The 22,288-nt window shown below is 40.0% G+C and overlaps 1 protein-coding gene across 2 annotated transcripts in view; it reads right to left on the reverse strand.

Annotated features, from left to right (window-relative positions):
- Positions 1-185: 185 nt before the first annotated feature.
- Positions 186-22,288, reverse strand: part of LOC118912754 (ubiquitin-conjugating enzyme E2 E1) — a 107,367-nt gene continuing 85,264 nt past the window's right edge. Inside the window, exons 4-6 of one of the 2 annotated variants that reach the window (XM_036886172.2) lie at positions 3,403-3,535; positions 1,965-2,112; positions 186-959 (exon numbers count right to left, since the gene is read on the reverse strand). In XM_036886172.2, the coding sequence (XP_036742067.1) occupies positions 862-959; positions 1,965-2,112; positions 3,403-3,535 (379 nt within the window). In that variant the 3' untranslated portion in view covers positions 186-861. Of the gene's footprint in view, positions 960-1,964; positions 2,113-3,402; positions 3,536-22,288 lie in introns of those variants that run through there. The other variant, XM_057491932.1, reaches the window with a different exon arrangement.

The following is a 22,288-nucleotide window of genomic DNA, read 5'->3' on the forward strand; positions in this document are numbered from 1 at the left end:
CTTTTAAAAAGATGATGGGTTAAGTTATCCTTTTCTAAATCTACCCCACAGGGCTGTTGTATAAATATAATGTACCAATCCTAGTTCAGTCTGCAGTACTTCTAGGTTGTCTTAGGTCAAGTTTAGAAGAATGTGCCAACTACAATGGCAAGAGCAAGTGGAATGAATACAGCAGTGTTAGGTGGTGGTTTTAATATTGTTTATTAGCACAGTAACAAATGCAGACTTAAGTAGTCCACAACATATAACCAATCCACTGAGCAACTCCTATTCCACGTCTTAAAATTAACAGCTTAAGGTATTTTACTACAGGTTTTCACAAGTCCTGATTCAAACCTCTAATCTTTCCACAATAAAGTAGATTGGCATATAAAATAAAATACGTAACTACATTTCCTACATGGTGTTTTACAGCCACATGTCCATTTTATATATATGAGATGACAGTTTCTAAAAACTGGTATGAATGTTCCCTTCCAAGAAGGGAAACACAAATTCCAATTTTTTAAAACAAAAAGATGTGTAGTCTTCGAAGGATTTTACATAAATGGCCATGTGTTTAATCTGTACAAAATTAAGCTGTTTTAAGTTTACAGACTACAAGCAACTGAACCCAAATGTCTATTCCTTTCTGTACTACATTTCAGCTAATAATGCAGAACTAATGACAGTTTTAAAAGTTGCTATTACCAATTCTGTCTACTGTAGCAAGATACCTTAAGTTACAACAAAATCTTAGGAAATAAGACTGAATAATATCTGTTATAGAAATACCCTACTCTTTACCAACTCCCACCCTCCCCCACAAAATCATAAGCAGCTCTCTCTGTGACAGACAAATAAGAATTGTGAAAACTCAATTTATGTAGCGTATCTCTTGGTCCACTGTCTGGCCATTCTGTCATGTTCTGCTCTGTTGGTCATATACTGAGTAGCAATACTTCCTACCAAGGGGTCAGCTGGAAGAAAAAAATATATAGATTACTTTGGAGAAAGAAAAAGAACATTTTAAATGTCAGCAAATAAATTAGTGACAGCTTGGGAAGAAATGTGCAAAGTATTTGTAATCAAAATCATCTTTGAAATACCATTCTACCATTCTAGTTACTTTTTCCTTCTGGACTTTAAAAAAACAGCATGCAGGGGAAAGTAATTCTTATCAAAGAATGCTCAGGCTTTAGTAGGCTTTAGTACTGGTCTGGTTTTATCTCTTTAGTTCATTCCATTTTTCTCCCAACAACCACCACCCAACTGGACATGTTTTTGCTCTTAGGTGTGTTAAGCTAAGTTCAATAGAAATGCTAATGTTCAAGGCTCCAGACTTCAGTGAACATTCAGCTGTGCTCACATGACCTTTCGCTCTATAGCACCAACTATGACACTGAAGTCCTTGGGCTGTTGCATTATAACAGTTACGTAGGATGAGCCAGGTCAGAACCTGGACCTCCAATTACATACAGTGTTTGTCTGAAACCTAAATAAAAGCTTTAATAATTTATTTTTGATTTACCTAGGAAAAATCAAGAGTCTGGTAATCAATCACTAAGTATTTACCAAACAAGTGTCACTTTCAGAGCTGACCACCCCCTCAGCACCCAGCTATGGGACAAGAGCTCAGTGAACCAACAGGCATGGGTAAGCTTAGACAGGCAGATGATCCGACATTTGTAAGTAGGTGGTTTGTTTTAAGAGAACTGTATGAGAAATATGCAAAAGGAAGGAGAATGAGAAGCTTATATGTCTTCAGTTTAAAACACACTTCGTTCCTACAATATATCAATTAATGGAGAAGTTACATTTTTCAACTAGATTGAACTTATCTTGATTAAAACTTTCTTTGAAAAGCTTTTAAGTTTTGTCCTTTGAAAGCTCTGACAAAAATAAAATTTGTACCTTTAGAATATCTTATATGTAGAAAACAAGTGTTTTTCAGGTGTGAAACAATAAAAGAATTATAACCTTACCAGGATTACAGTCTGTAAGAAGTGAGCAGATAGAAAGGAGGACTTTAGAAATGGTTAGTGCTGGACTCCAGTTATCTTTCAATATATCCAAGCAAATAACCCCTTGACTGTTAATATTACAATGATAGATTCTTGTCCGAAATGTAACCTAAACAAAAAAAAGTGTTAAAACAAAATTTAAACAGCAATGAAATTCTGAACTGAATTACCTTTTCAGTTGCATGACCCTAATCAACAACTTCTAAAGAAACAGACATTTAGTTTTTTTAAAAGGTGAATAAAGTTAAGTTTAACCAAAGCTGATCAGAGGTTAAGAGAGTAATAAATTTATAACAATGAACAGTTTCTAGCCTCAATCTCAGGGACTGTCGATTTCATTTAAAAGATAATACCCACCAACAAAAAGCATGGTAACTTCAATATTTCTCAAATTCATCTTTAGCAGTTTCAATGTTTCAAATATTTTTCTAACATTTCCAATTTTGAGTAGCTAATTGTTTGCTGACCTCTTGTGTTAGCTGGTAGTACTACAGGCTTTGAGGTAAGCTTCAGAATAATAAACTCAAATGGGTACAAGACAATTAAGCTGTCAAAAAATTTTAAAGATGAGATTTGTTTCTGCTTTTTCTGACCTTTACATCAGATCCTGCAGCTATTCTGTGTACCTAAATCATAGAACTCACTATAACGGAGTCTTGCCAGGCGAGGAGCCAGAAACTGTAAGGACCACAGCATTCGATAAATCAACCCAAGCCACATGAACATGGGTTATTTTGTTTGGTCTCCTGACGTTAGTGAACACAGTGAATCATTCCAAAGTAAAAATAACCTATAACTTTATCACCTTTCTTCTTAATGAGACTTTCAATCACCTCTTGCTGCTGTTATTGTACCTGCATGTGGCAGTCTACCCCACACCCAAGGGAAGGTCTTTCCTTCTGACAGTGCCTGAGAATCACAGATTGCTGCGTGTCACAGGAGATGGGTAACTGGGGCAGCTCCCATCTCTCCTACAGGAGAAAACCAAAGCCTGGAGGTCAGGATCGGAACGAGACCCAAAGATGACAAGGAGCAGAATCCAGGGCCTCAGTAGGACACTGATCCTCTCATCGTCTCAGGGCATGGATATTTTGACACCATTTTCAACTCCTCAAAAACTTCTTGAGTGGAAAATAGGGAATTAATTCTGGGTTGCTGACTATGTTGTTATAGCAGGAATTTTAAAGGCCACCAAACAAACAGGTACTACTACTAGAAATGGGCTCTGCCAAACGAGGCAAAGACAGCCCCAAGAAGTGTTGTGTCTATTCAGATGTACTTAAAGATTCATTAAGGTAATAGAAATCTACTTTTTATGATTAAAAACTCAATTTTGAAAGCTTCAGTGGTCTCTTATGGAAATATATAACTTTTAGTACTGATGAGGGCAATTTCTTACCTTTGGAGGTTTGAAGGGATACTCAGGTGTAAAAGTGATATCAAGGAAGAACACACCACCCTCGTAAACGGATCCTGGGGGCCCGAGGATGGTCGATCTCCACTCATAGATGTTATCACCTTTGGGACCAGCACTGTAAAATAATATATCAACAGGAAGTAGAGGTGGCACCACCCCAATTTTTACAGTGTATCAAGGGAAAAAGATCACCTCTCATCTCCCTTTTTGTTTGATGTGTGAATTCTCTCCACAAAACACAAGTTATCTTTCAGATGCAGTCTGATGCAGGACTGCACCAAACCCGCCAGCCTCTGGTCGGGTCAACTGGAATAGTAAAGAACACTGAAAGCCTGCTTTGCTGTGAATAAGCAAAAACTCTTCAGTCCTGAAAACTCTCCTGGACACATCTTAAGAAAATGTAAACAGAACTTTGAAAAGACCTTTCTCAGCACGCAGAACTGTGGTGAATCAGTGACGAATTACAGCAGTTTTTGAATATCTGATGACCATCTTAAGCTCAAAAGTTTCATTTCTGACCATTGAGTGGGGCTTTTCTTTCTTGCTCTTGCATCTCCACAGTCTTACCCTAAAACCAGTTCAAAAAACTGCAGTGCTCAGCATTATATATGGCGCTGGGCAAGGGTGGAGGAGAAAGTTCTCTGAATACTGTAACCTGGGGTGCTGAGCTGCCCCTTCCCTGTTCAGTCACTGTGCTGTACACCTAGTTGTACCGTGACACCCTCCCAAAGCGCTGTGCTGGCTTTCGAGTGCTTTCTATTCAAGTACGTTCACGGAACAAAAATATTTACCCTTCAGCTCCAAGACCTATGAAGAGCTTAATAAACCCACCCAAATAAGTATAGTACTTAGGTAATGACTGAGAAGAGAGAAAATGATTAAAGTTTGGGAAATGTCTTGATTATGAATTTTAAAAGACCTTCCCTCAACCCTAGTATGGCGACAATGGGCTAATGGTAAACAGTGGTTAACACGTTTTTATCTCCGATTGCTCAAACCTATTGACAGCTGCTTCAAGGACAATGTCTCAGCAAACAAAAAGGCCTTTACCTGGAGAGACTTGTATATATCCCAATTAATACACAGAGTAATTTCTACAGAGCAGGGAAAATTGCTCTTTTAAATAAATGTACTACGTTTAGTGAATTCACTCAAGGACTTAACACCCATGTACTGGGTGGAGTGCTAAATGTCAGGGGTATTGAAAATGAACAAGGCAAAAACTTGTCTTTCAAGATATCCTTTGTTAATCAGTTAACAATGAAGTTCAACTCCTTCTTTCAAGGGGATGGGAGAGGAAGGGGAAAAAAAAACACCCACCTACACGTGGCACTATACTTTCCTCAAACCCACCATTGATTTTTTTTCTTTCTTTCCATCTGGGATTTGGAGTGGGAGACTCAACAGAAACACAGGGTACAGCTTACAAAGAAAAGCAGGAAGTTGGGGAAGAAAACATGATGTGGCAAAGGAGGGAGAAAATACAGACAGAAGCACTGGGACTAACAGGAGGAATGGGCCCCCACAGGCCAGAAGGCAGGAGGAGCTCGGCGGTGACACGAGCACTTACTAGCTGTGTGACCTTGATCAAGTTACTCAACCTAAACCACATAACTCAGAGGGCTGTTTTGAGAATTAAATAAAAGAGGGTGGGAGGGAATCTCGGCAGAGCAACAGACCCTCACTCGCCCATTAAACAGTAGTGATCAATACTAATTTTCCCTCTGGTTCAAACTGTATATATAGTCCTTTAATATCTCCTTGTGATGAGTATTCCCAAGAACTATTTTAGATTGGAGATGACAGACTGATGCAGAGAGAGAGAAATCTTTTAATTAACATTTTCTGTAATAGGAAGTCACACTTAGGGGCAGAGGCCATCTTTGAGTTAAAAAAAAGACAAAAACAAAGACTTCCTGCCTTTAGGTGCCATTTGGCCATGATTTTCACAAGCTGGGATGCAGGGAGAGCTAATCAGCCCTCGCCCCCAGGAACATGCAGAAACCTCTCCAGTGAAAGATACTACCCTGATTACTGCTTCCTATCCTGAGGTTAGACTGGTCCTTGGCTTTCTGAAGTCGGCCTATATGTTTGCATGCAGCATGTGTACTCAGAAAAGCTTGCAGACACTGGCTGATAGGACATCTGTTTACCGGACTGGAGTTAATGGAAAAGTGGACTTAGTAGGTGAAGACAACACTAACACAAGGGTTGCAGCTAAAAAGATGAACTATCCTCTTTAGTTCGTGAGACCTAAGACTTAAAGCAAAGGACAATCATCCATCTGAAATCCCTTTACAGATAAGGAACCAAGGCAGAGGAGAAGCCAGGCTATCTAAAACCCAGTCCTACAGTGTCCCAACTCGCCTCCTGAAGCATCAGCAATTGGGAGCCACGCCGTCTTCCTCGCAGTCAGCTTGGGGAGGCCAAATAAGAGACCCAGGAAAAACCAAAAGTCAAGTCAGGCTAACCCTAGTTAAACTTAGATTCCTGGCCCCTCATCCCAGGACTACTGAGTTCAGAATATCCAGAGGGGGACCCAAGAATCTATATACTTTAAACAGCTCCCTGAGTTATTTTTAAGCAGGTGATTTGCATTTGGGAGCCACTGATACAGGTTGCTGGAAGTAGGACAGCAGTTTAGCCCATGCCCATAAACTTTTAACATTTTACAGCCTGTCATCTATGATATAACTAGACATCAGAATCACGATTGCAACTTGTTTGTGATCTGCTTTCAGTTTGAGTGTAAACTTCTGAAAGTTCAGGAAAAAAGTATAGAGAAAGGGAGTTTAAGAATCAAGTATACAATATAAACATAACTATTGTAAGAACAAGAAAAAATGGATGTACCACACTTCTGTTAACCTTCAAAGATGGAGAATAAAGGTGGGATGTAATAAAAATAATACTAAGTGAAATAATATCAAATATAGTTGAAATCATAAGGCACAAAACAGTCAACTGCATGGATCCCTACTCTTTGGGTCCTCAACCAGGGGTCCTGGGGATCATTGTGAGAGGCCGGAGAACCCACTGAAAAGACTAAGCAAGCATCACTGCCTGAATAAAAACCTTAGATACCCTAAAGCTGTTCCTGGGAGAATTCATGTAGCTTTTTGTCTCACAAACTTTCTTAATCAGAAAAAAACCAAAGATTATGCTATTGGGGCATGTGAAACATTTGCCTCCCCTCTCCATCCCCCACCAAGTTCTCCCTGGACAAGTTAGGACGCTACTAGGTCTCGAAGATGCATAGACAAATCCATGTGGGGAGCAGGGAGGGAGAGATGGGAGCAAAAGCTCACAGCTCTCGGAAAGCCACAGTGAGGGGGACCAGGGAACAGGAGAATCGGGCCTGATGCTGCTCGGGAGGAGCTGTCAAGCACCCCACCCATCTCCCTCTAAAATAACTGGCAGGTTTACCCTTAGATCAGTGCATGCTTTTACCAGCCTTCTGTCCCTTCCCTTTATTATAAGATACTTTCTGGTTCCACAGTAAGAAATACAACTTCAGTTTCAAAAACTGGTTGAAGTATACTTTAGAGTGGCATATTAATCTAAATGATTAGGAAGTGTGTAAACTTCTGAATTGGGAAAAGAGAGTTAGAATGTAAGGTATTAAGGAAAGATGGGGACAAAAAAATACATATCCCTGAGGGCTGTAAAACACAGAGAAGACAAGTAGTGGTTCTACTGCATCTTACTACGCTGATGGACAGTGACTGTAATGGGGTATGTGGGGGGAGTCTAGTAACCACAATGTTGCTCATGTAATTGTAGATAAATGATACAAACCCCCCCCAAAAAAACAACAACAAAAAACATATCCCTGTGTGAAGATGTTAAAACCTCACTGTGATTAGACTCTGCATGAGGCTGAAACAGAGCAGGCAAAAAGAGACCATGCCTTCACCTTTCAGTTTTGTTAAAACAGATTTAGGATTTCTTTGTAACAAAAACAGTTCAAAATAAAAGTATACATAGAACTTTTATACAAGGCAAAGAACTATGAATTATGCCCTTAACTCATTTTTTTTTTCCTTCTAGTCAAAATAAATACACCTGTGGCACACATCTTAAGAAAAATAATAGCCATTTTCTTCTTTTGACACAATATTTTCTCATTTCTATAATGGCTTCCAACTTCATACAGATGCATTAACACTGGGAGCAGGGACCGCCATGAGCTACAATGCTCCTGATTTCAGTGCAGCAAGGTCTGCCTGTTGACTGATGGGCACCATCTCCAGTAAGTAAAACTTTTTAAAATAAGTGTGTTGTAACAAGTAGTGTCACCTCTAACAGCCTTTCCCACAATCCAAGAGACCCATCTTCTCTCCAGTGACCACAGGTCACAGTCCTTATGCCTCATCAATATTACATTGGAATTATACAAAGCAAAGAACTATCAATTGACAGTTTCGCTTGACATGGTTTTAAAGAGAATTTGAACAGTATAAAATGTAATCTATAGACTTCACTTAATCCTAAGAATAAAACCAATTTCAGAAACTATTGCTAGAGCAGTCTTACTAGAATTTGATATGCTCTCTAGATTGACTTAAAAATTTCCAAGATAACCACATACACTGTTTAAGCTTCATTTATTTTGCTTTTAAATTCATGTTTTGCGAGTCCTCCCCAATTCCCATCCTCAATATTAACTTATCACAGACTATTCTACTGTTCTTCTATGTCAACATTCAAGTTAGAAACCAAAGTTACATCTCAATTTTCAAGTAGTATCACTGATTTCTTACAAAGAACATCCTGGAAGCTAGGTGAACATCATAATCAGTGTTTAAAAATACTTTATCTGATCAACTTTTAGAAGTTTACTGGGAGAGATGACCCTTGCTTACAGAGAAAACCAATTCAGATGTTATTTTAGTCATAATTCTAAAAAGCTTAGTTACTTGGTCTCACACCCTGGAAAGTGAGGGGAAGAGGTTGGGAAGATGGAAAGGTAAGAAATACGCTACAAACAAGCATTTGAAGAGCAGCAGCAAGTGACGGTGAAAAGAGGGACACGTCAGCAAGTGTGTCAGCATCTTTCAAGAAAGGGTAAAGGCTCAAGATCAGCCGAGTTAGAAACTCAGTCCTACCCACCTGAAAATCGCTAGTAATCCATTACCACCCCATGGTACAATGACTAATGTTTCATAAAAATAAAGGATCGGCCCTTGGGGTAACCTTTGCCATCACCCCGAGACAAGCCCATGAGGCGGAGACTGCTGACTGGTTGGTCCATGCCTGTTCTCTTCTTTGTAGAAGCTGCATGATAAAGCAGGAGCTGCTTATATAAAGCACGTTACTCACACCACAAAGTCCTCCAAACTCCCCCATTTCAACAGTAGCCTTATGGCACGGTTCTCAGTTGGGTAGTTTACCCCCAGGAGACATCTGGCAAAGTCCAGAGACATTCTGGGATGTCCCAGCTGGGAGAGAGGGTGCTGCTGGCAGCTAGAGGGGGGCTGCCAGGGTGCAGCCCAGCACTGTACAAGCACCAGGCAGCCGCGCAACACACAATTCCTGCGGCCCAGGACACCAACAGAGCCAAGGCTGGGAGCCCAGCCTCAGAGAAAGGCTGCTCGAGGTTAAGCTAAAAGGGAAGAGCTTCCATTTGAATCCCTGGTGTCAGACTTCAATATACAATGGTTATTATTAAAAGCTTGATTCACACATGCCCTAAATGTTCTCTAGACCCTTGGGACTCAAAATGTGGTCCCCAGGCAAAGCGACAGCAGCATGCATGCCCTGGAGTCTGGTAGAAATGAAAATGCTCAGACTCCACCCCAAACCTCATGCATCACAATCTGCCTTTTAACAAGATCCCCAAATGATTCCTCTGTACATTAAGTCGGAGAAGCCCACTACAGAGGACATCAAGTGGCAATGAATACCAACTCTACTTCCTAGTCTTCTAGATTTAAATTACCACTTTTATTAGCTAGCTCTTTCCTCCACCATCTACAACTCTGTATGAAGAAACAACCCTGTGAATGTTTAGCTTTGTTAAGGTTGTAAAATCAATACCATACGTGGTACTTAGAAAATGCTTATCAGAGGAGATCCACCATCAAATGTGTATTCTGAATACAAACATACTTCTCAAAATCTGGTTTTAATTACTTCTTTTGCTAAGGAGTTCAAAGAGAGTACGGTAAAATAGTATGAGTGAGGCAGTTTTCCAGAGGGAATCCTAATCTCCCCCAATTCCTCTCCCAAAAGATACACTTGCAAGGGTGTGAAAGCTGCCTTCTCCATGAGATATGGCACATCCACAGCAATTTTATACAAAATGAGAAAAAACTTCATATCCTCAGCATCCCTTCATGAAATAGCAACCACATGTAACCTAGAAGTGAGTGGCAGAAGGAACCTGAAAAATCAGAAAACCTCACAAAGATGACTAACAGCAGGCCAGTGTCATGGCTTGGTGACTGCTATTAAAAGGTGGGGCAGTCACGGTCAGAGTTGTAGGACTAGCTTGGAGGGGAGCCTTGTCACACAAGGTGGTACTGTGAGGATGCCCTCAAGCTACTGTCCCCTGGAAAGAACTTACACACCAAAGGCCAACCAAAATAAAGGGCTCCCCTGAAAATCTGGGGCCTGTGTGAGAATTAACAGCAGTGGTGGCCAGTGTATCTAGCAGTTACACTGGAACCCAGTGGCCCTAAAACAGGGGGTATATTTTCCTACATATGGAAGGGGAACTAACTCAGACACTTAGGATCTATAATAACATGATCCATGTCCACTAAGAGTGGCCTTCCCACAAAACCCCTAAAAGGCTTATTAACAAACATTGAGGAAATGGTACCTATTGTCTTCCTCCAGCAGAAAGTTGAAAAACATTCAAAGGAGTTTATGACACAATTTTCAGGAAGCACAAGGCTGATGTGAGGCCCATGGAAGCTGTAGAGTTCATTTTTGTCATTTGCTCCAAATCAGAAAGCCAACAGATCTGTAGGACCTACAGCTATGTGGATGGATGCATAATCTCTCTCACATGAGATTTTAAGTCTCTAGAGTAGTAATTTCCCACTCACAGTACAAGACTTGGCATAATAATTATTAACAATAATTAGCTGGTCAAAATATGTGCTACTGTTTAGTATTACATGCCAGTGTTTCCAGATTAGGTGAAATAACAGAACACCACAACAGCTCAGTCTTGCCCAGCCCGGCCACTCAACTGTAGTTTCACTATATGCTGCTACTGTAGGAAAAAGCAACAATTCAGCCCAACATTCCAATACTGAAAAGAAATTAAATGCACATATAGGAAGGATATGGACTTTAAAAGAAAACTACTTTCAAGATAATTTGAAAGACTCTGGTAGCAGCGGTGCAAGAAGAGCAGGGCTAATAACCCACGGACATCAGGGGGTCCTTACTCGCTACCAGGGTTGGCGGGCTAATAAGAGTTTTACCATGCTTTAACTTCTGGATATTGGTGTGGAGGTGGGGGTAGGCAGGAAGCTAGTGAAATGACAAACTAGTCCCATGTCAAGGGCCCAAAAGAAATCGGGAGGTGGAATGACACACAGGAACAATGACAGAATTAGATAAAGGATCAGCACACTTGTGTCTCAAAGGCTATTTCCTACAATGTTACAGGTAGGGGTTCAGGATAGAGGTGGAAGAGAAACAATAGCTCTTTTCTGCAGGGACCACACAAGCCTGACTTAAAACAATTCTCATTTGCTCTTTGCCTAGAGAAGCTGGGAAAACAGGATCAGAGCAGAATCAAGAAGGCTATGATGATTACGCCTCTGTTCCCACTAAAATAATCCAGAGCCTTAGAGTCAAGGGGCTGTGTCCTGATTTTTTAGTTGCAGTGCTTATCTTGGCATATAAAAATCTGTTACTGAAGTGAATAAATAGCAATCAATTATTTGTTTCTGGTTCTTAACAGTAATCAGCTCAACAGGGCCTACTAAAATACAACCAACTCCTCCGTTGGGATAACTGTATAGTGGGTAAGGAAGATTGTACTATCGGGCAAAGTACAATCTCTTGTGGAAGACTTCTGAGGGGATAAGGTGCAGCTGCTGACATGTGTACCCTTCACTCGTTCAGTGCTGATCCTCAAAAGTAATACTGTTGAAAGGAAAGCTATTTAAAGGCTCCAAAATTCGCAAAAAGGGACTTAACCAGGTTTCACTCAGTTGTGAGACTCTGGGTACAATGCTGACTATGAAACCACCACAGTTAAAGGTTTCCCATTCACTCACCCTCACACCCCAGGCTGCCTCCACATGGCAACTGCTGTCAGTTTCGGGCAGCAGGTGGGGCAGGCAGGGGACAGGCAGGGGCCAGCACGGTCAGCGTGACACGGGAAGTGACAGGTAAGAATGCACAAGAAATAGTCTTGCCCAAGAGCAGATGAACAGTTACCTGAACTATCTTATTTTGCCACAGTGATGTTTTGTTCACTATGTGGTATCAATTCTGTTATTATTTTATGCTTGGCAAATCTATTAGTAAAAATAATTAAAAAAATTTTTTACCCCTTTTTGATCTCAGAAGTGTTCCAATTAGATGCTGTGTGGTTAATCTATTTATGAGGGGATCTCAGAACACCTTCCTGCCCAATCACTGGGAGCTGCCCTGCCAGCCTCTTAATTCTAACAGCCGTGCTGGTTCATCCTCAGCCTGCACCCTCCTTCCAGGGCCTTGAGTAAACACCCGAGCAGGTGTCTCATCCCAGGTCCAGCTTCCTACACCTTCCCTCAATATGGAACTCATGGACCGATTTGGAGAAAAAGACGCCTTCAGGTAAAGCCAGCATACACATCACAAGGGAAGGGCTTGGCCAGCCATTCCAGGGAGGCCCTTTCAGCGAGCCCAAAGGTCAAAACTATTTTACAATTCCAAACAGTATTTGTCTTCTTCACTCTTCATTTTCTCAAACATGTACTGTGAGGTTTTCCTAAGTCTACACGAGATGTGATATGGCAACAGACTGAATACAGAAACATATGAAAATCCAACTGTCTTCTAAGTCAGACGTTGAAGCAATTGGCAAAAATGCAAAACAGTGACATTCTTCTGAGTATTTTAGATTTGGAAAACAGTTATTTTTCATTAAAAATATTAAGATGTTTTTGTTATTTAAATAAATTATAAATATTTTTTAATGTTTAGGCTTTAACTTTGAATACAGTAAAAAATCCACAATTATTAACTAAATAAACAAAAGCTCTTTGGGTTCCATAATATTTTTAAGAATGTGACAGGGTCTTGAAACAAAAACACTGGAGACCTGGTTAGATTATTTTTAAATGATATTGGCATAATTAGCTAACCATTAAAATAACTGACTGACTCTTACTCTCATCAGCTATCAAAAAAGCAAAACAAAACTAGAAGCTTTAAACAGGAACTAGAAGAAAGTATGTGAAGTTTCGTATTTGGGGGAGTGGGGAAAGCCATTCTCAACCTGTAGCAGTGCCCATCAATGCCTTGTCTACATTTCCAGGCCTAAAAGTTACCGTGTCCTTGGCAACCAACAGTAAGTGCAGGTGAATCAGCTCCCTGTGGTGATTTTACAACACAAGCCACAGATCTCATTAACACTTCTCCAAGCAGTAGAGTGTAAACCACCCCCTCCCCTCAAAATATGGGCTGGTCATAAAGACATCTAAGTGGTGGATGTGACAGTGTGACTTCCCAAGCTACGTCCTTTCTTTTTTTAAAGATGAGAAGGTTTTCCGCTGGCTCATGTGCAGCTGTCTCTCCCTACACCTTGGAAACCCTGACACCACATAATTAGTCTGACTGCCCTGAAGCCTACACACTGAGGAAAACCACAGAGAGTGAGGGCTCTCTGAGAAGCCCAGTGTCCCAGCCCTCAGCCATTTTGAGTCTTTCCCACTGGGCACCAGATATGCATGTGAGGAGGCCTGCAGATGGCTCCAGCCCAGCCTCTGTAGCTGCAGGAGAGCCCAGCCCCAGTCAGCCACCAGATCCGCAGGAAGTTGTAGTAAGTGGTAGTGGTGGTTCCACATACACCATTTAGCTCAGGGTGTTCTGTAAAGGCAGCAATAAATAAACAACAAACACTCCCAAGAGCAAGTGGCACAATTCTAGGGCAAGTGCTTTACCTAATTCCCCCAGAGTTACCCCTTAGGCAACTTTCACTGCTGGCACGCTAACAAAACATCCTGTATTGATGGGCTCTCCTTCTCTATTTCTCACCCCAATGTTCCTTATACCACTAAAGAAACTACCTCAAGGGCTTACCATCCAAAATATATGAAGAACTCATAAGCCTCAACACCCAAAAAACAAATAACCTGATTAAAAAATGGGCAGAGGACCTGAACAGGCACTTCTCCAAATTAGAAATATAAATGGCCAACAGGCACATGAGAAGATGCTCCACACTGTCAATCATCAGGGAAATGCAAATTAAAACCACAACGAGATATCACCTCAGACCAGCTAGGATGGCCAACATCCAAAAGACAAGAAACAACAAATGCTGGCGAGATAAAGATAAATGGGAACTCTCCTATACTGGAATGTAAACTGGTGTAACTGTTGTGGAAAGCAATATGGAGGTTCCTCAAAAACCTAAAGATAGAAATGCCACCTGAACCAGTAATTCCACTCCTATGAATTTACCTGAAGAAAACAAGATCCCTAATTTGAAAAGACATATGCACCCCTATGTTCATCACTGCACTATTTACAATAGCCAAGATATGGAAGCAACCTAAGTGTCCATAAGTAGATGAATGGATAAAGAAGATGTGGTACATATACACAATGGAGTATTATTCAGCCGTAAAAAGAAAAGAAATCCTGCCATTTGCAATAACATGGATGGATCCGGAGGGTATTATGCATGGTGAAATAAGCCAGGTGGAGAAAGAATAAATACCAAATGATTTCCTTCATTTGTGGAGTATAAAAACAAAGCAGGAGAGAGGATTAAAGATGGCAGCATAAGAGGTGGGACAGAGGCTTCCTCCTAAAGCTGCATATAATACGAAAATATAATTAATACAACTAATCTTGAAAGAGCAACAGGAAAGAGGGTTGCGCCAAACTGCATACACCTGGAGAAGAGAATAAACCTCACGGAACAGGGTAATGTACCAAAGCCATTGCCTGGCAGGACCCAAGCCCTTCCCCCATCCCAGCTCATGGGCGGGAGGAAGAGAAACAGAGCGGGGAGGGACTGGAAGCCTGGGATTGCTGAATACCTAACTCTGGAGATCTGCTTTGGGAGCACAAACCTACATTTCATGGTACTCTCGTCATTAGGGTGTTGGAAAGCTAAGACAGGCAGAATACCTGGAGAGACAGAGATTCCAGCCCATTGTGGAAAGCAGGGATCCATATCTAGCTGCTCTGGGACAAAATAAAGGCGGGCAGTCTGAGAGACTTCCTAATAGCAAGAGGGCTGCTAAAGGGGAAAGGACTGCACAGAGCTACACCCAAAAGTAGCAGAATACACATTCTTCTCAAGTGCACAAGGAACATTTTCAAGAATAGATCATATATAGGCCAAAAAATGAGCCTCAGTAAATTCAATAAGACTGAAATTGTACCAACCGGTTTCTCAGACTACGAAGGTATGAAACTAGAAATAAATTACACAAAGAAAATGAAAATTCCAAACGACAGGTAGACAAAACTGTCTGGGTGCACTCTGCCCAGCAGGTTGGGAACTTTCTTGATCTTCAGGCACTCCAGCTCCCTGGCTGGCTACACAACTCCAAGGACCCCCTCCGTGATACGCAGCCTACGGTGCCTTTCTCCTGGCCAGTCCCACCTGGCTCACAAACTGGCAAACCCTACCCTGGCATTAGGCCAGCCAGAGGGAAGCCCTGTCTACAGCAACTACAAACGCAAAGCATAGAGGCTTATACCTGTGTGCTTGGCCCATTGGTTCTCACAGTGGAGGCAGGCATAGCAGCAGGGAAGGAGGAAACAGTTCTTTCCTCCCCCCAGGCACCCAATACTGCTCCCCTGTGACCCACAACATTGCTTCAGGGGCTGAGCAGCTCCAGAGAATAGACGTTCTGGGCACTAGAGGGTGCCATATACAAATATGAAACGCCAAAGAAACCTGGTTCAAAGTAAAATTATGAATACAACACCTGAGAAAGATTCAAATGAGATCGACCTCATGAATCATCCTGAAAGGGATTTCAAAATAAAAATCATTAACATGCTAATGGAGGTACAGAAAAGTATTCAAGAACTCAGGAATGAATTCCGGTTTTGCAGATCCAATTGTTGAAGAGCACAATGGAGGGTATTAAAAGCAGACCAGATACGGTGGAGGAGATGATAAGTGAAATAGAAATTAGAGAAGAGGAATACAAAGACACTGAGGCACAGAGAGAAAAAAGGATCTCTAGGAGTGAAAGAATATTGAGAGAACTGTGTGACCAATCCAAACGTAACAATATTCGCATTATAGGGGTTCCAGAAGAAGAGAGAAAGGGATAGAAAGTGTCTTTGAGGAGGTAATTTCTAAAAACATCACCAATCTGAGGAAGGAGATAGTCTCTCAGGCCATGGAGGTGCACAGATCTCCCAACACAAAGGACCCAAGGAAGACAATACCAAGACATATAGTAATCAAAATGGCAAAGATCAAGGATAAGGACAGACTATTAAAAGCACCAGAGGGAGAAATAAGATCACATACAAAGGAAAACCCATCAGGCTATCATCAGACTTCTCAGCAGAAACCTTACAGGCCAGAAGGGAGTGGCATGATGATGTATTTAATGCAATGCAGCAGAAGGGCCTCAAACCAAGAATACTTTATCCGACAAGATTATCATTTAAATTTGAAAGAGGGATTAAACAATTTCCAGATAAGCAAAAGCTGAGACAATTTACAAACCATCTCTACAGTGTATTTTGGAGGGACTGCTATAGATGGAAGTGTTCCTAAGGTTTAATAGCTGTCACCAGAGGTAATAAAACCACAGTAAAGAAAGTAGAACAGTTAATAACTAAGCAAATGCAAAATTAAATCAACTATCCCCAAAGTCCATCAAGGGATAGACAAAGAGCACAGAATATGATACCTGATATATAAAGAATGGATGAGGAAGAAAAAGGAGGAGAAAAAAAGAACCTTTAGATTATGTTTGTAACAGCATCTTAAGTGAGTTAAGTTAGACTCCTAGATAGTAAGGAAGTTAACCTTGAACCTTTGGTAACAATGAATCTAAAGCCTGCAATGGCAATAAGCACACACCTATCGATAATCACCATAAATGTAAATGGACTGAATGCACCAATCAAAAGACACAGAGTCACTGAATGGATAAAAAAACAAGACCCATCTATACACCACCTACAGGAGACTCACTTTAAACCCAAAGACATACACAGACTAAAAGTGAAAGGATGGAAAAAGATATTTCATGCAACTAATAGTGAGAAAAAAGCAGTAGTTGCAGTATTTGTGTAAGACAAAATAGACTTCAAAACAAAGAAAGTCACAAGAGACAAAGAAGGACATTATATAATGATTAAGGGGTCAATCCAACAAGAAGATATAACCATTATAAATATCTCTGCACCCAACACAGGAGCACCTACATATGTGAAACAAACACTAACAGAATTAAAAGGGGAAATAGAATGCAATGCATTCATTCTAGAAGACTTCAATACTTCACTCACTCTGAAGGACAGATCAACCAGACAGAAAATAAGGAGACAGAGGGATTGAACAACACATTAGAACAGAGGGACCTAACAGACATCTATAGAACTTTACACCCAAAAGCAGAATACACATTCCTCTCAAGTGCACAAGGAACATTTTCAAGAATAGATCATATACTAGGCCACAAAACAAGCCTCGGTAAATTCAATAAGATTGAAATTGTACCAACCAGTTTCTCAGACTACAAAGGTATGAAACTAGAAATCAATTACACAAAGAAAATGAAAATTCCTAGAAACACATGGAGGCTTCACAGCATGCTCCTAAATCATCAGTGGATCAATGACCAAATAAAAACAGAGATCAAGCAATATATGGAGACAAATGACAACAATAATTCAACACTGCAAAATCTGTGGGACACAGCAAAGACCGTGCTAAGAGGGAAGTATATTGCAATACAGGCCTACCTCAGGAAAGAAGAACAATCCCATATGAACACTCTAAACTCACAATTAATTTAACTATAAAGAGAAGAACCAATGAGGCCCAAAGTGAGTAGTAGGAGGGACATAATAAAGATTAGAGCATAAATAAATAAAATTGAGAAGAATAAAACAATAGAAAGAATCAATGAAAGCAAGAGCTGGTTCTTCAAGAAAATAAACAAAACAGATAAACCCCTAGCCAGACTTAATCAATCAAGAAAAAAAAAAAAGCCTACACACATAAACAAAATCAGAAATGAGAAAGGAAAAATCACTACGGACACCACAGAAATACAAAGAATTATTAGAGAATACTATGAAAAATTATATGGTAACAAACTGAGTAACCTAGAAGAAATGGACAACTTTCTAGAAAAATACAACCTTCCAAGGCTGACCAGAAAGAAACAGAAAATCTGAACAGACCAATTACCAGCAACAAAATTGAATTGGTAATCAAAAAAACTACCTAACAACAAAATTCCCGAACCAGATGGCTTCACCACTGAATTTTATCAAACATTTAGTGAAGCCCTAATACCCATCCTTCTTAAAGTTTTCCAAAGAGTAGAAGAAGAGGGAATACTTCCAAACTCATTCCATGAGGCCAGCATCACTCTAATATCAAAACCAGGCAAAGACACCACAAAAAAAGAAAATTACAGATCAATATCCCTGATGAACATAGATCCAAAAACACTCAACAAAATATTAGGAAACCGAATTCAAAAATACATCAAGAGGATCATACAACATGACCAAGTGGGATTCATCTCAGAGATGCAAGGATGGTACAATATTCGAAAATCCATCAACATCATCCACCACATCAACAAAAAGGACAAAAACCACACAATCATCTCCATAGATGCTGAAAAAGCATTTGACAAAATTCAACATCCATTCATGAGAAAAACTATCAACAAAATGGGTACAGAGGGCAAGTACCTCAACATAATAAAGGCCACATATGATAAACCCACAGCCAACATCATACTTAACATCAAAAAGCTGAAAGCTTTCCCTCTAAGATAGGGAAAAAAACAAGGATGCCCACTCTCCCCGCTTTTATTCAACATAGTTCTGGAGATCCTAGCCACAGCAATCAGACAACACAAAGAAATAAAAGGCATCCAGATTGGCAAGGAAGAAGTTAAACTCCCTGTTTGCAGATGACATGATATTGTACATAAAATACCCTAAAGAATCCTCTCCAAAACTACTAGAACTAATATCAGAATTCAGCAAAGTTGCAGGATACAAAATTAATACACAGAAATCTGTTGCATTCCTATACACTAACAATAAACTAGCAGAAAGAAAAATGAGGAAAACATTTGCACTCACAGTTGCACCAAAAAGAATACAATACCTAGGAATAAACCTAACCAAGGAAGTGAAAGATCTATACTCTGAAAACTACAAGACACTCATGAGAGAAATTAAAGAAGATACCAATAAATGGAAACACATCCCTTGCTCATGTATAGGAAGAATCAATATTGTCAAAATCGCCATCTTGCCTAAAGCAATCTACATATTCAATGCAATTCCTATCAAAATACCAACAGCATTCTTCAATGAACTAGAGCAAATTGTTCTAAAATTCATATGGAACTACAAAAGACCCTGAATAGCCAAAGCAATCCTGAGAACGATGAATAAAGCTGGGGGCATAAGGCTCCCCAACTTCAAGCTCTACTACAAAGCCACAGTAATCAAGACAATTTGGTACTGGCACAAGAACAGACCCACAGACCAGTGGAACAGACTATAGAGCCCTGACATAAACCCAACCATAAATGGTCAATTAATATATGATAAAGGAACCATGGACATACAATGGGGAAATACCAGCCTCTTACAACAACTGGTGTTTGGCAAAACTGGACAGCTACATGCAAGAGAATGAAACTGGATTACTGTTTAATCCCATACACAAAAGTAAACTTGAATAGGATCAAAGACCTGAATGTAAGTCATGAAACCATAATGCTCTTAGAAGACAACATAGGCAAAAATCTCCTGAATATAAGCATGAGCAACTTCTTCCTGAACGCATCTCCTCGAGCAAGGGAAACAAAAGCAAAAATGAACACATGGGACTACATCAAACTAAAGTTTCTGTATGGCAAAGGACACTATCAACAGAACATAAAGGCATCCTACAGTATGGGAGAATATATTTGTAAATGACATATTCGACAAGGGGTCAACATCCAAAATATATAAAGAACTCACACGTGTCAACACCCAAAAAGTAAATAACCAGATTAAGAAATGGGCAGAGGATCTAAAGAGACAATTCTCCAAAGAAGAAATTCAGATGGCCAACAGACACATGAAAAGATTCTCCACATCACTAATCATCAGGGAAATGCAAATTATAACCACAATGAGATATCACCTTACACCAGTAAGGATGGCCAGCATCGAAAAGACTAACACCAAATGCTGGCAAGGATGCGGAGAAAGAGGAATCCTCCTACACTGTTAGTGGGAATGTAAGTTAGTTCAACCACTGTGGAAAGCAATATGGAGGTTCCTCAAAAAACTAAAAATAGAAATACCATTTGATCCAGGAATTCCACTCCTTGGAGTTTACCCAAGGAATATAACTTCTCAGACTCAAAAAGACATATGCGCTCCTATGTTTATTGCAGCGCTATTTACAATAGCCAAGATATGGAAGCAACCTAAGTTGCATTCATCCATCAGTAGATGAATGGATAAAGACGAGGTGGTACATATACACAATGGAATACTATTCAGCCATAAGAAGGAAACAAATCCTACCATTTGCAACAACATGGATGGAGCTGGAGGATATTATGCTCAGTGAAATAAGCCAGGTGGAGAAAGACAAGTGCCAAATGATTTCTCTCATTTGTGGAGTATAACAATGAAGCAAAACTGAAGGAACAAAACAGCAGCAGACTCACAGACTCCAAGAAGGGACTAGTGGTTACCAAAGGGGAGGGGTGTGGGAGGGAGATGGGGATTGAGGGGTATTATGTTAGTACACATGGTGTGGGGGGTCACAGGGGAAACAGTGTAGCACAGAGAAGGCACATAGTGAATCTGTGACATCTTACTACACTGATGGACAGTAACTGCACTGGGGTACAGGGAGGACTTGATAATATGGGTAAACGTAGTAACCATAACCACATTGTTTTTTCATGTGAAACCTTCATTAGAGTGTGTATCAATAATGCCTTAATAAAAATTTAAGAAAAAAAAAAAGCAAAACACAGGTAACAAAATAGCAGTAGACTCACATGGTCCCCAAGAAGGGACTAGTGGTTATCACGGTGGAGGGTGGGAGAGGTGGGAGAGAGGGAGATGAGGATTAAGGGGCATTATAATTCGCAATCACATTGTAGGTAGGTCGCGGGGACAGTAGTACAGCAGGGAGAGTGCAATTAATGACTCTATAACTTCTTACTACATTGAGAGACAGTGATCGCAATGGAGAGGGTGAGGACTTGATAATATGGGTTAATATTGAGCCACTGTATTTAGTAGTACTTGAAACCATCATAAGGTTGTGTATCAATGATACTGTAATAAAAAAAAGAAACTAACTCATTTACATGGTCATCACAGGTCTCCTTCTGGGGGACACAAAGCTGACACCACTGAAGTTACACACACACACAAATGAAAAGATGAACAGACATGACTACATAAAAACTGGAAATCCTTAAGAGCAAAGACACCATAAGCAGTTTATAAAAGGGTGGGGGAAAATATCTGTAGTACATGATTAAGGGTTATTATCTTGACTATGAAAAAAACTTAAACACACTAATAACAATGAGTAAAACACACAGGCTTTTCTCAAACGAAATTCATATGGCCAATACACAAATTTTTTATCTTGCCTAGACTCAAATAAATGCAAATTAAACACTTTTTACCCATCAGACTGGAGAATGATATTAGTCCTTCTAGATTGTGATTAGGTATAACATACTCAAACATAAATCTGATACGCCCTTTGACACAGAAATTCTGCTTTGCAGAACTTAACGGAAGGAAATAACTAGACATGTGCACATGGCTATAGTATAAGGATATTTATAAAGACTGATGAAAAAAGTTTGGAATGAGTGAAATTATAAATAGGAGATAGGTTAAATAAATTGGTGCAATCATACAGTGGTATACTACACAGCTCTTAGGTGAGCTGTGCAACTCAAAAGGGCTTCAGGAAATCCTTAATATGCTATTAATTAGAGAAAAGAAAAGGATTCCATTACTGGCACAAAACCACCTCATTTTTACAAGCCATACCATGTAACCAACCTGCTAATACTGGTTACACCTGCAGGATAGATGCAGGGAGATTGTTTTATCCTTCAAGCTGATCGAAATTACAGTGATTTTAAAAAATAATTGAGAATATAACAAAGGGTAGAAGAAATGGAATCTAATCCACTTAGTAACAGATAAAGAAAGTAACTATGGTTACCTTAGGATAAGTAGGGGTTCTGACTAGAAAGTGCTTTAAAGACTTGAAGATTCTCCATCTGGATTATTTAAGCCCAGTTTTCATACACTGTGGTTTAGGACGGAGTTGAAAAGGAGTGGAGAGGAGAATTTTGTCAAGTTCACTCCTGCCTGTCAGGGTCCAAATGCATTTTCAGTATGACCCACTGATTTACTGCATCTTTGGGTGAAGGTCTAAAACAGTCCCATTCACAGGAAATGAGTATGA

The sequence above is a fragment of the Manis pentadactyla genome, chromosome 14, assembly GCF_030020395.1.
Source record: "Manis pentadactyla isolate mManPen7 chromosome 14, mManPen7.hap1, whole genome shotgun sequence".
Lineage (NCBI taxonomy): Eukaryota > Metazoa > Chordata > Mammalia > Pholidota > Manidae > Manis > Manis pentadactyla.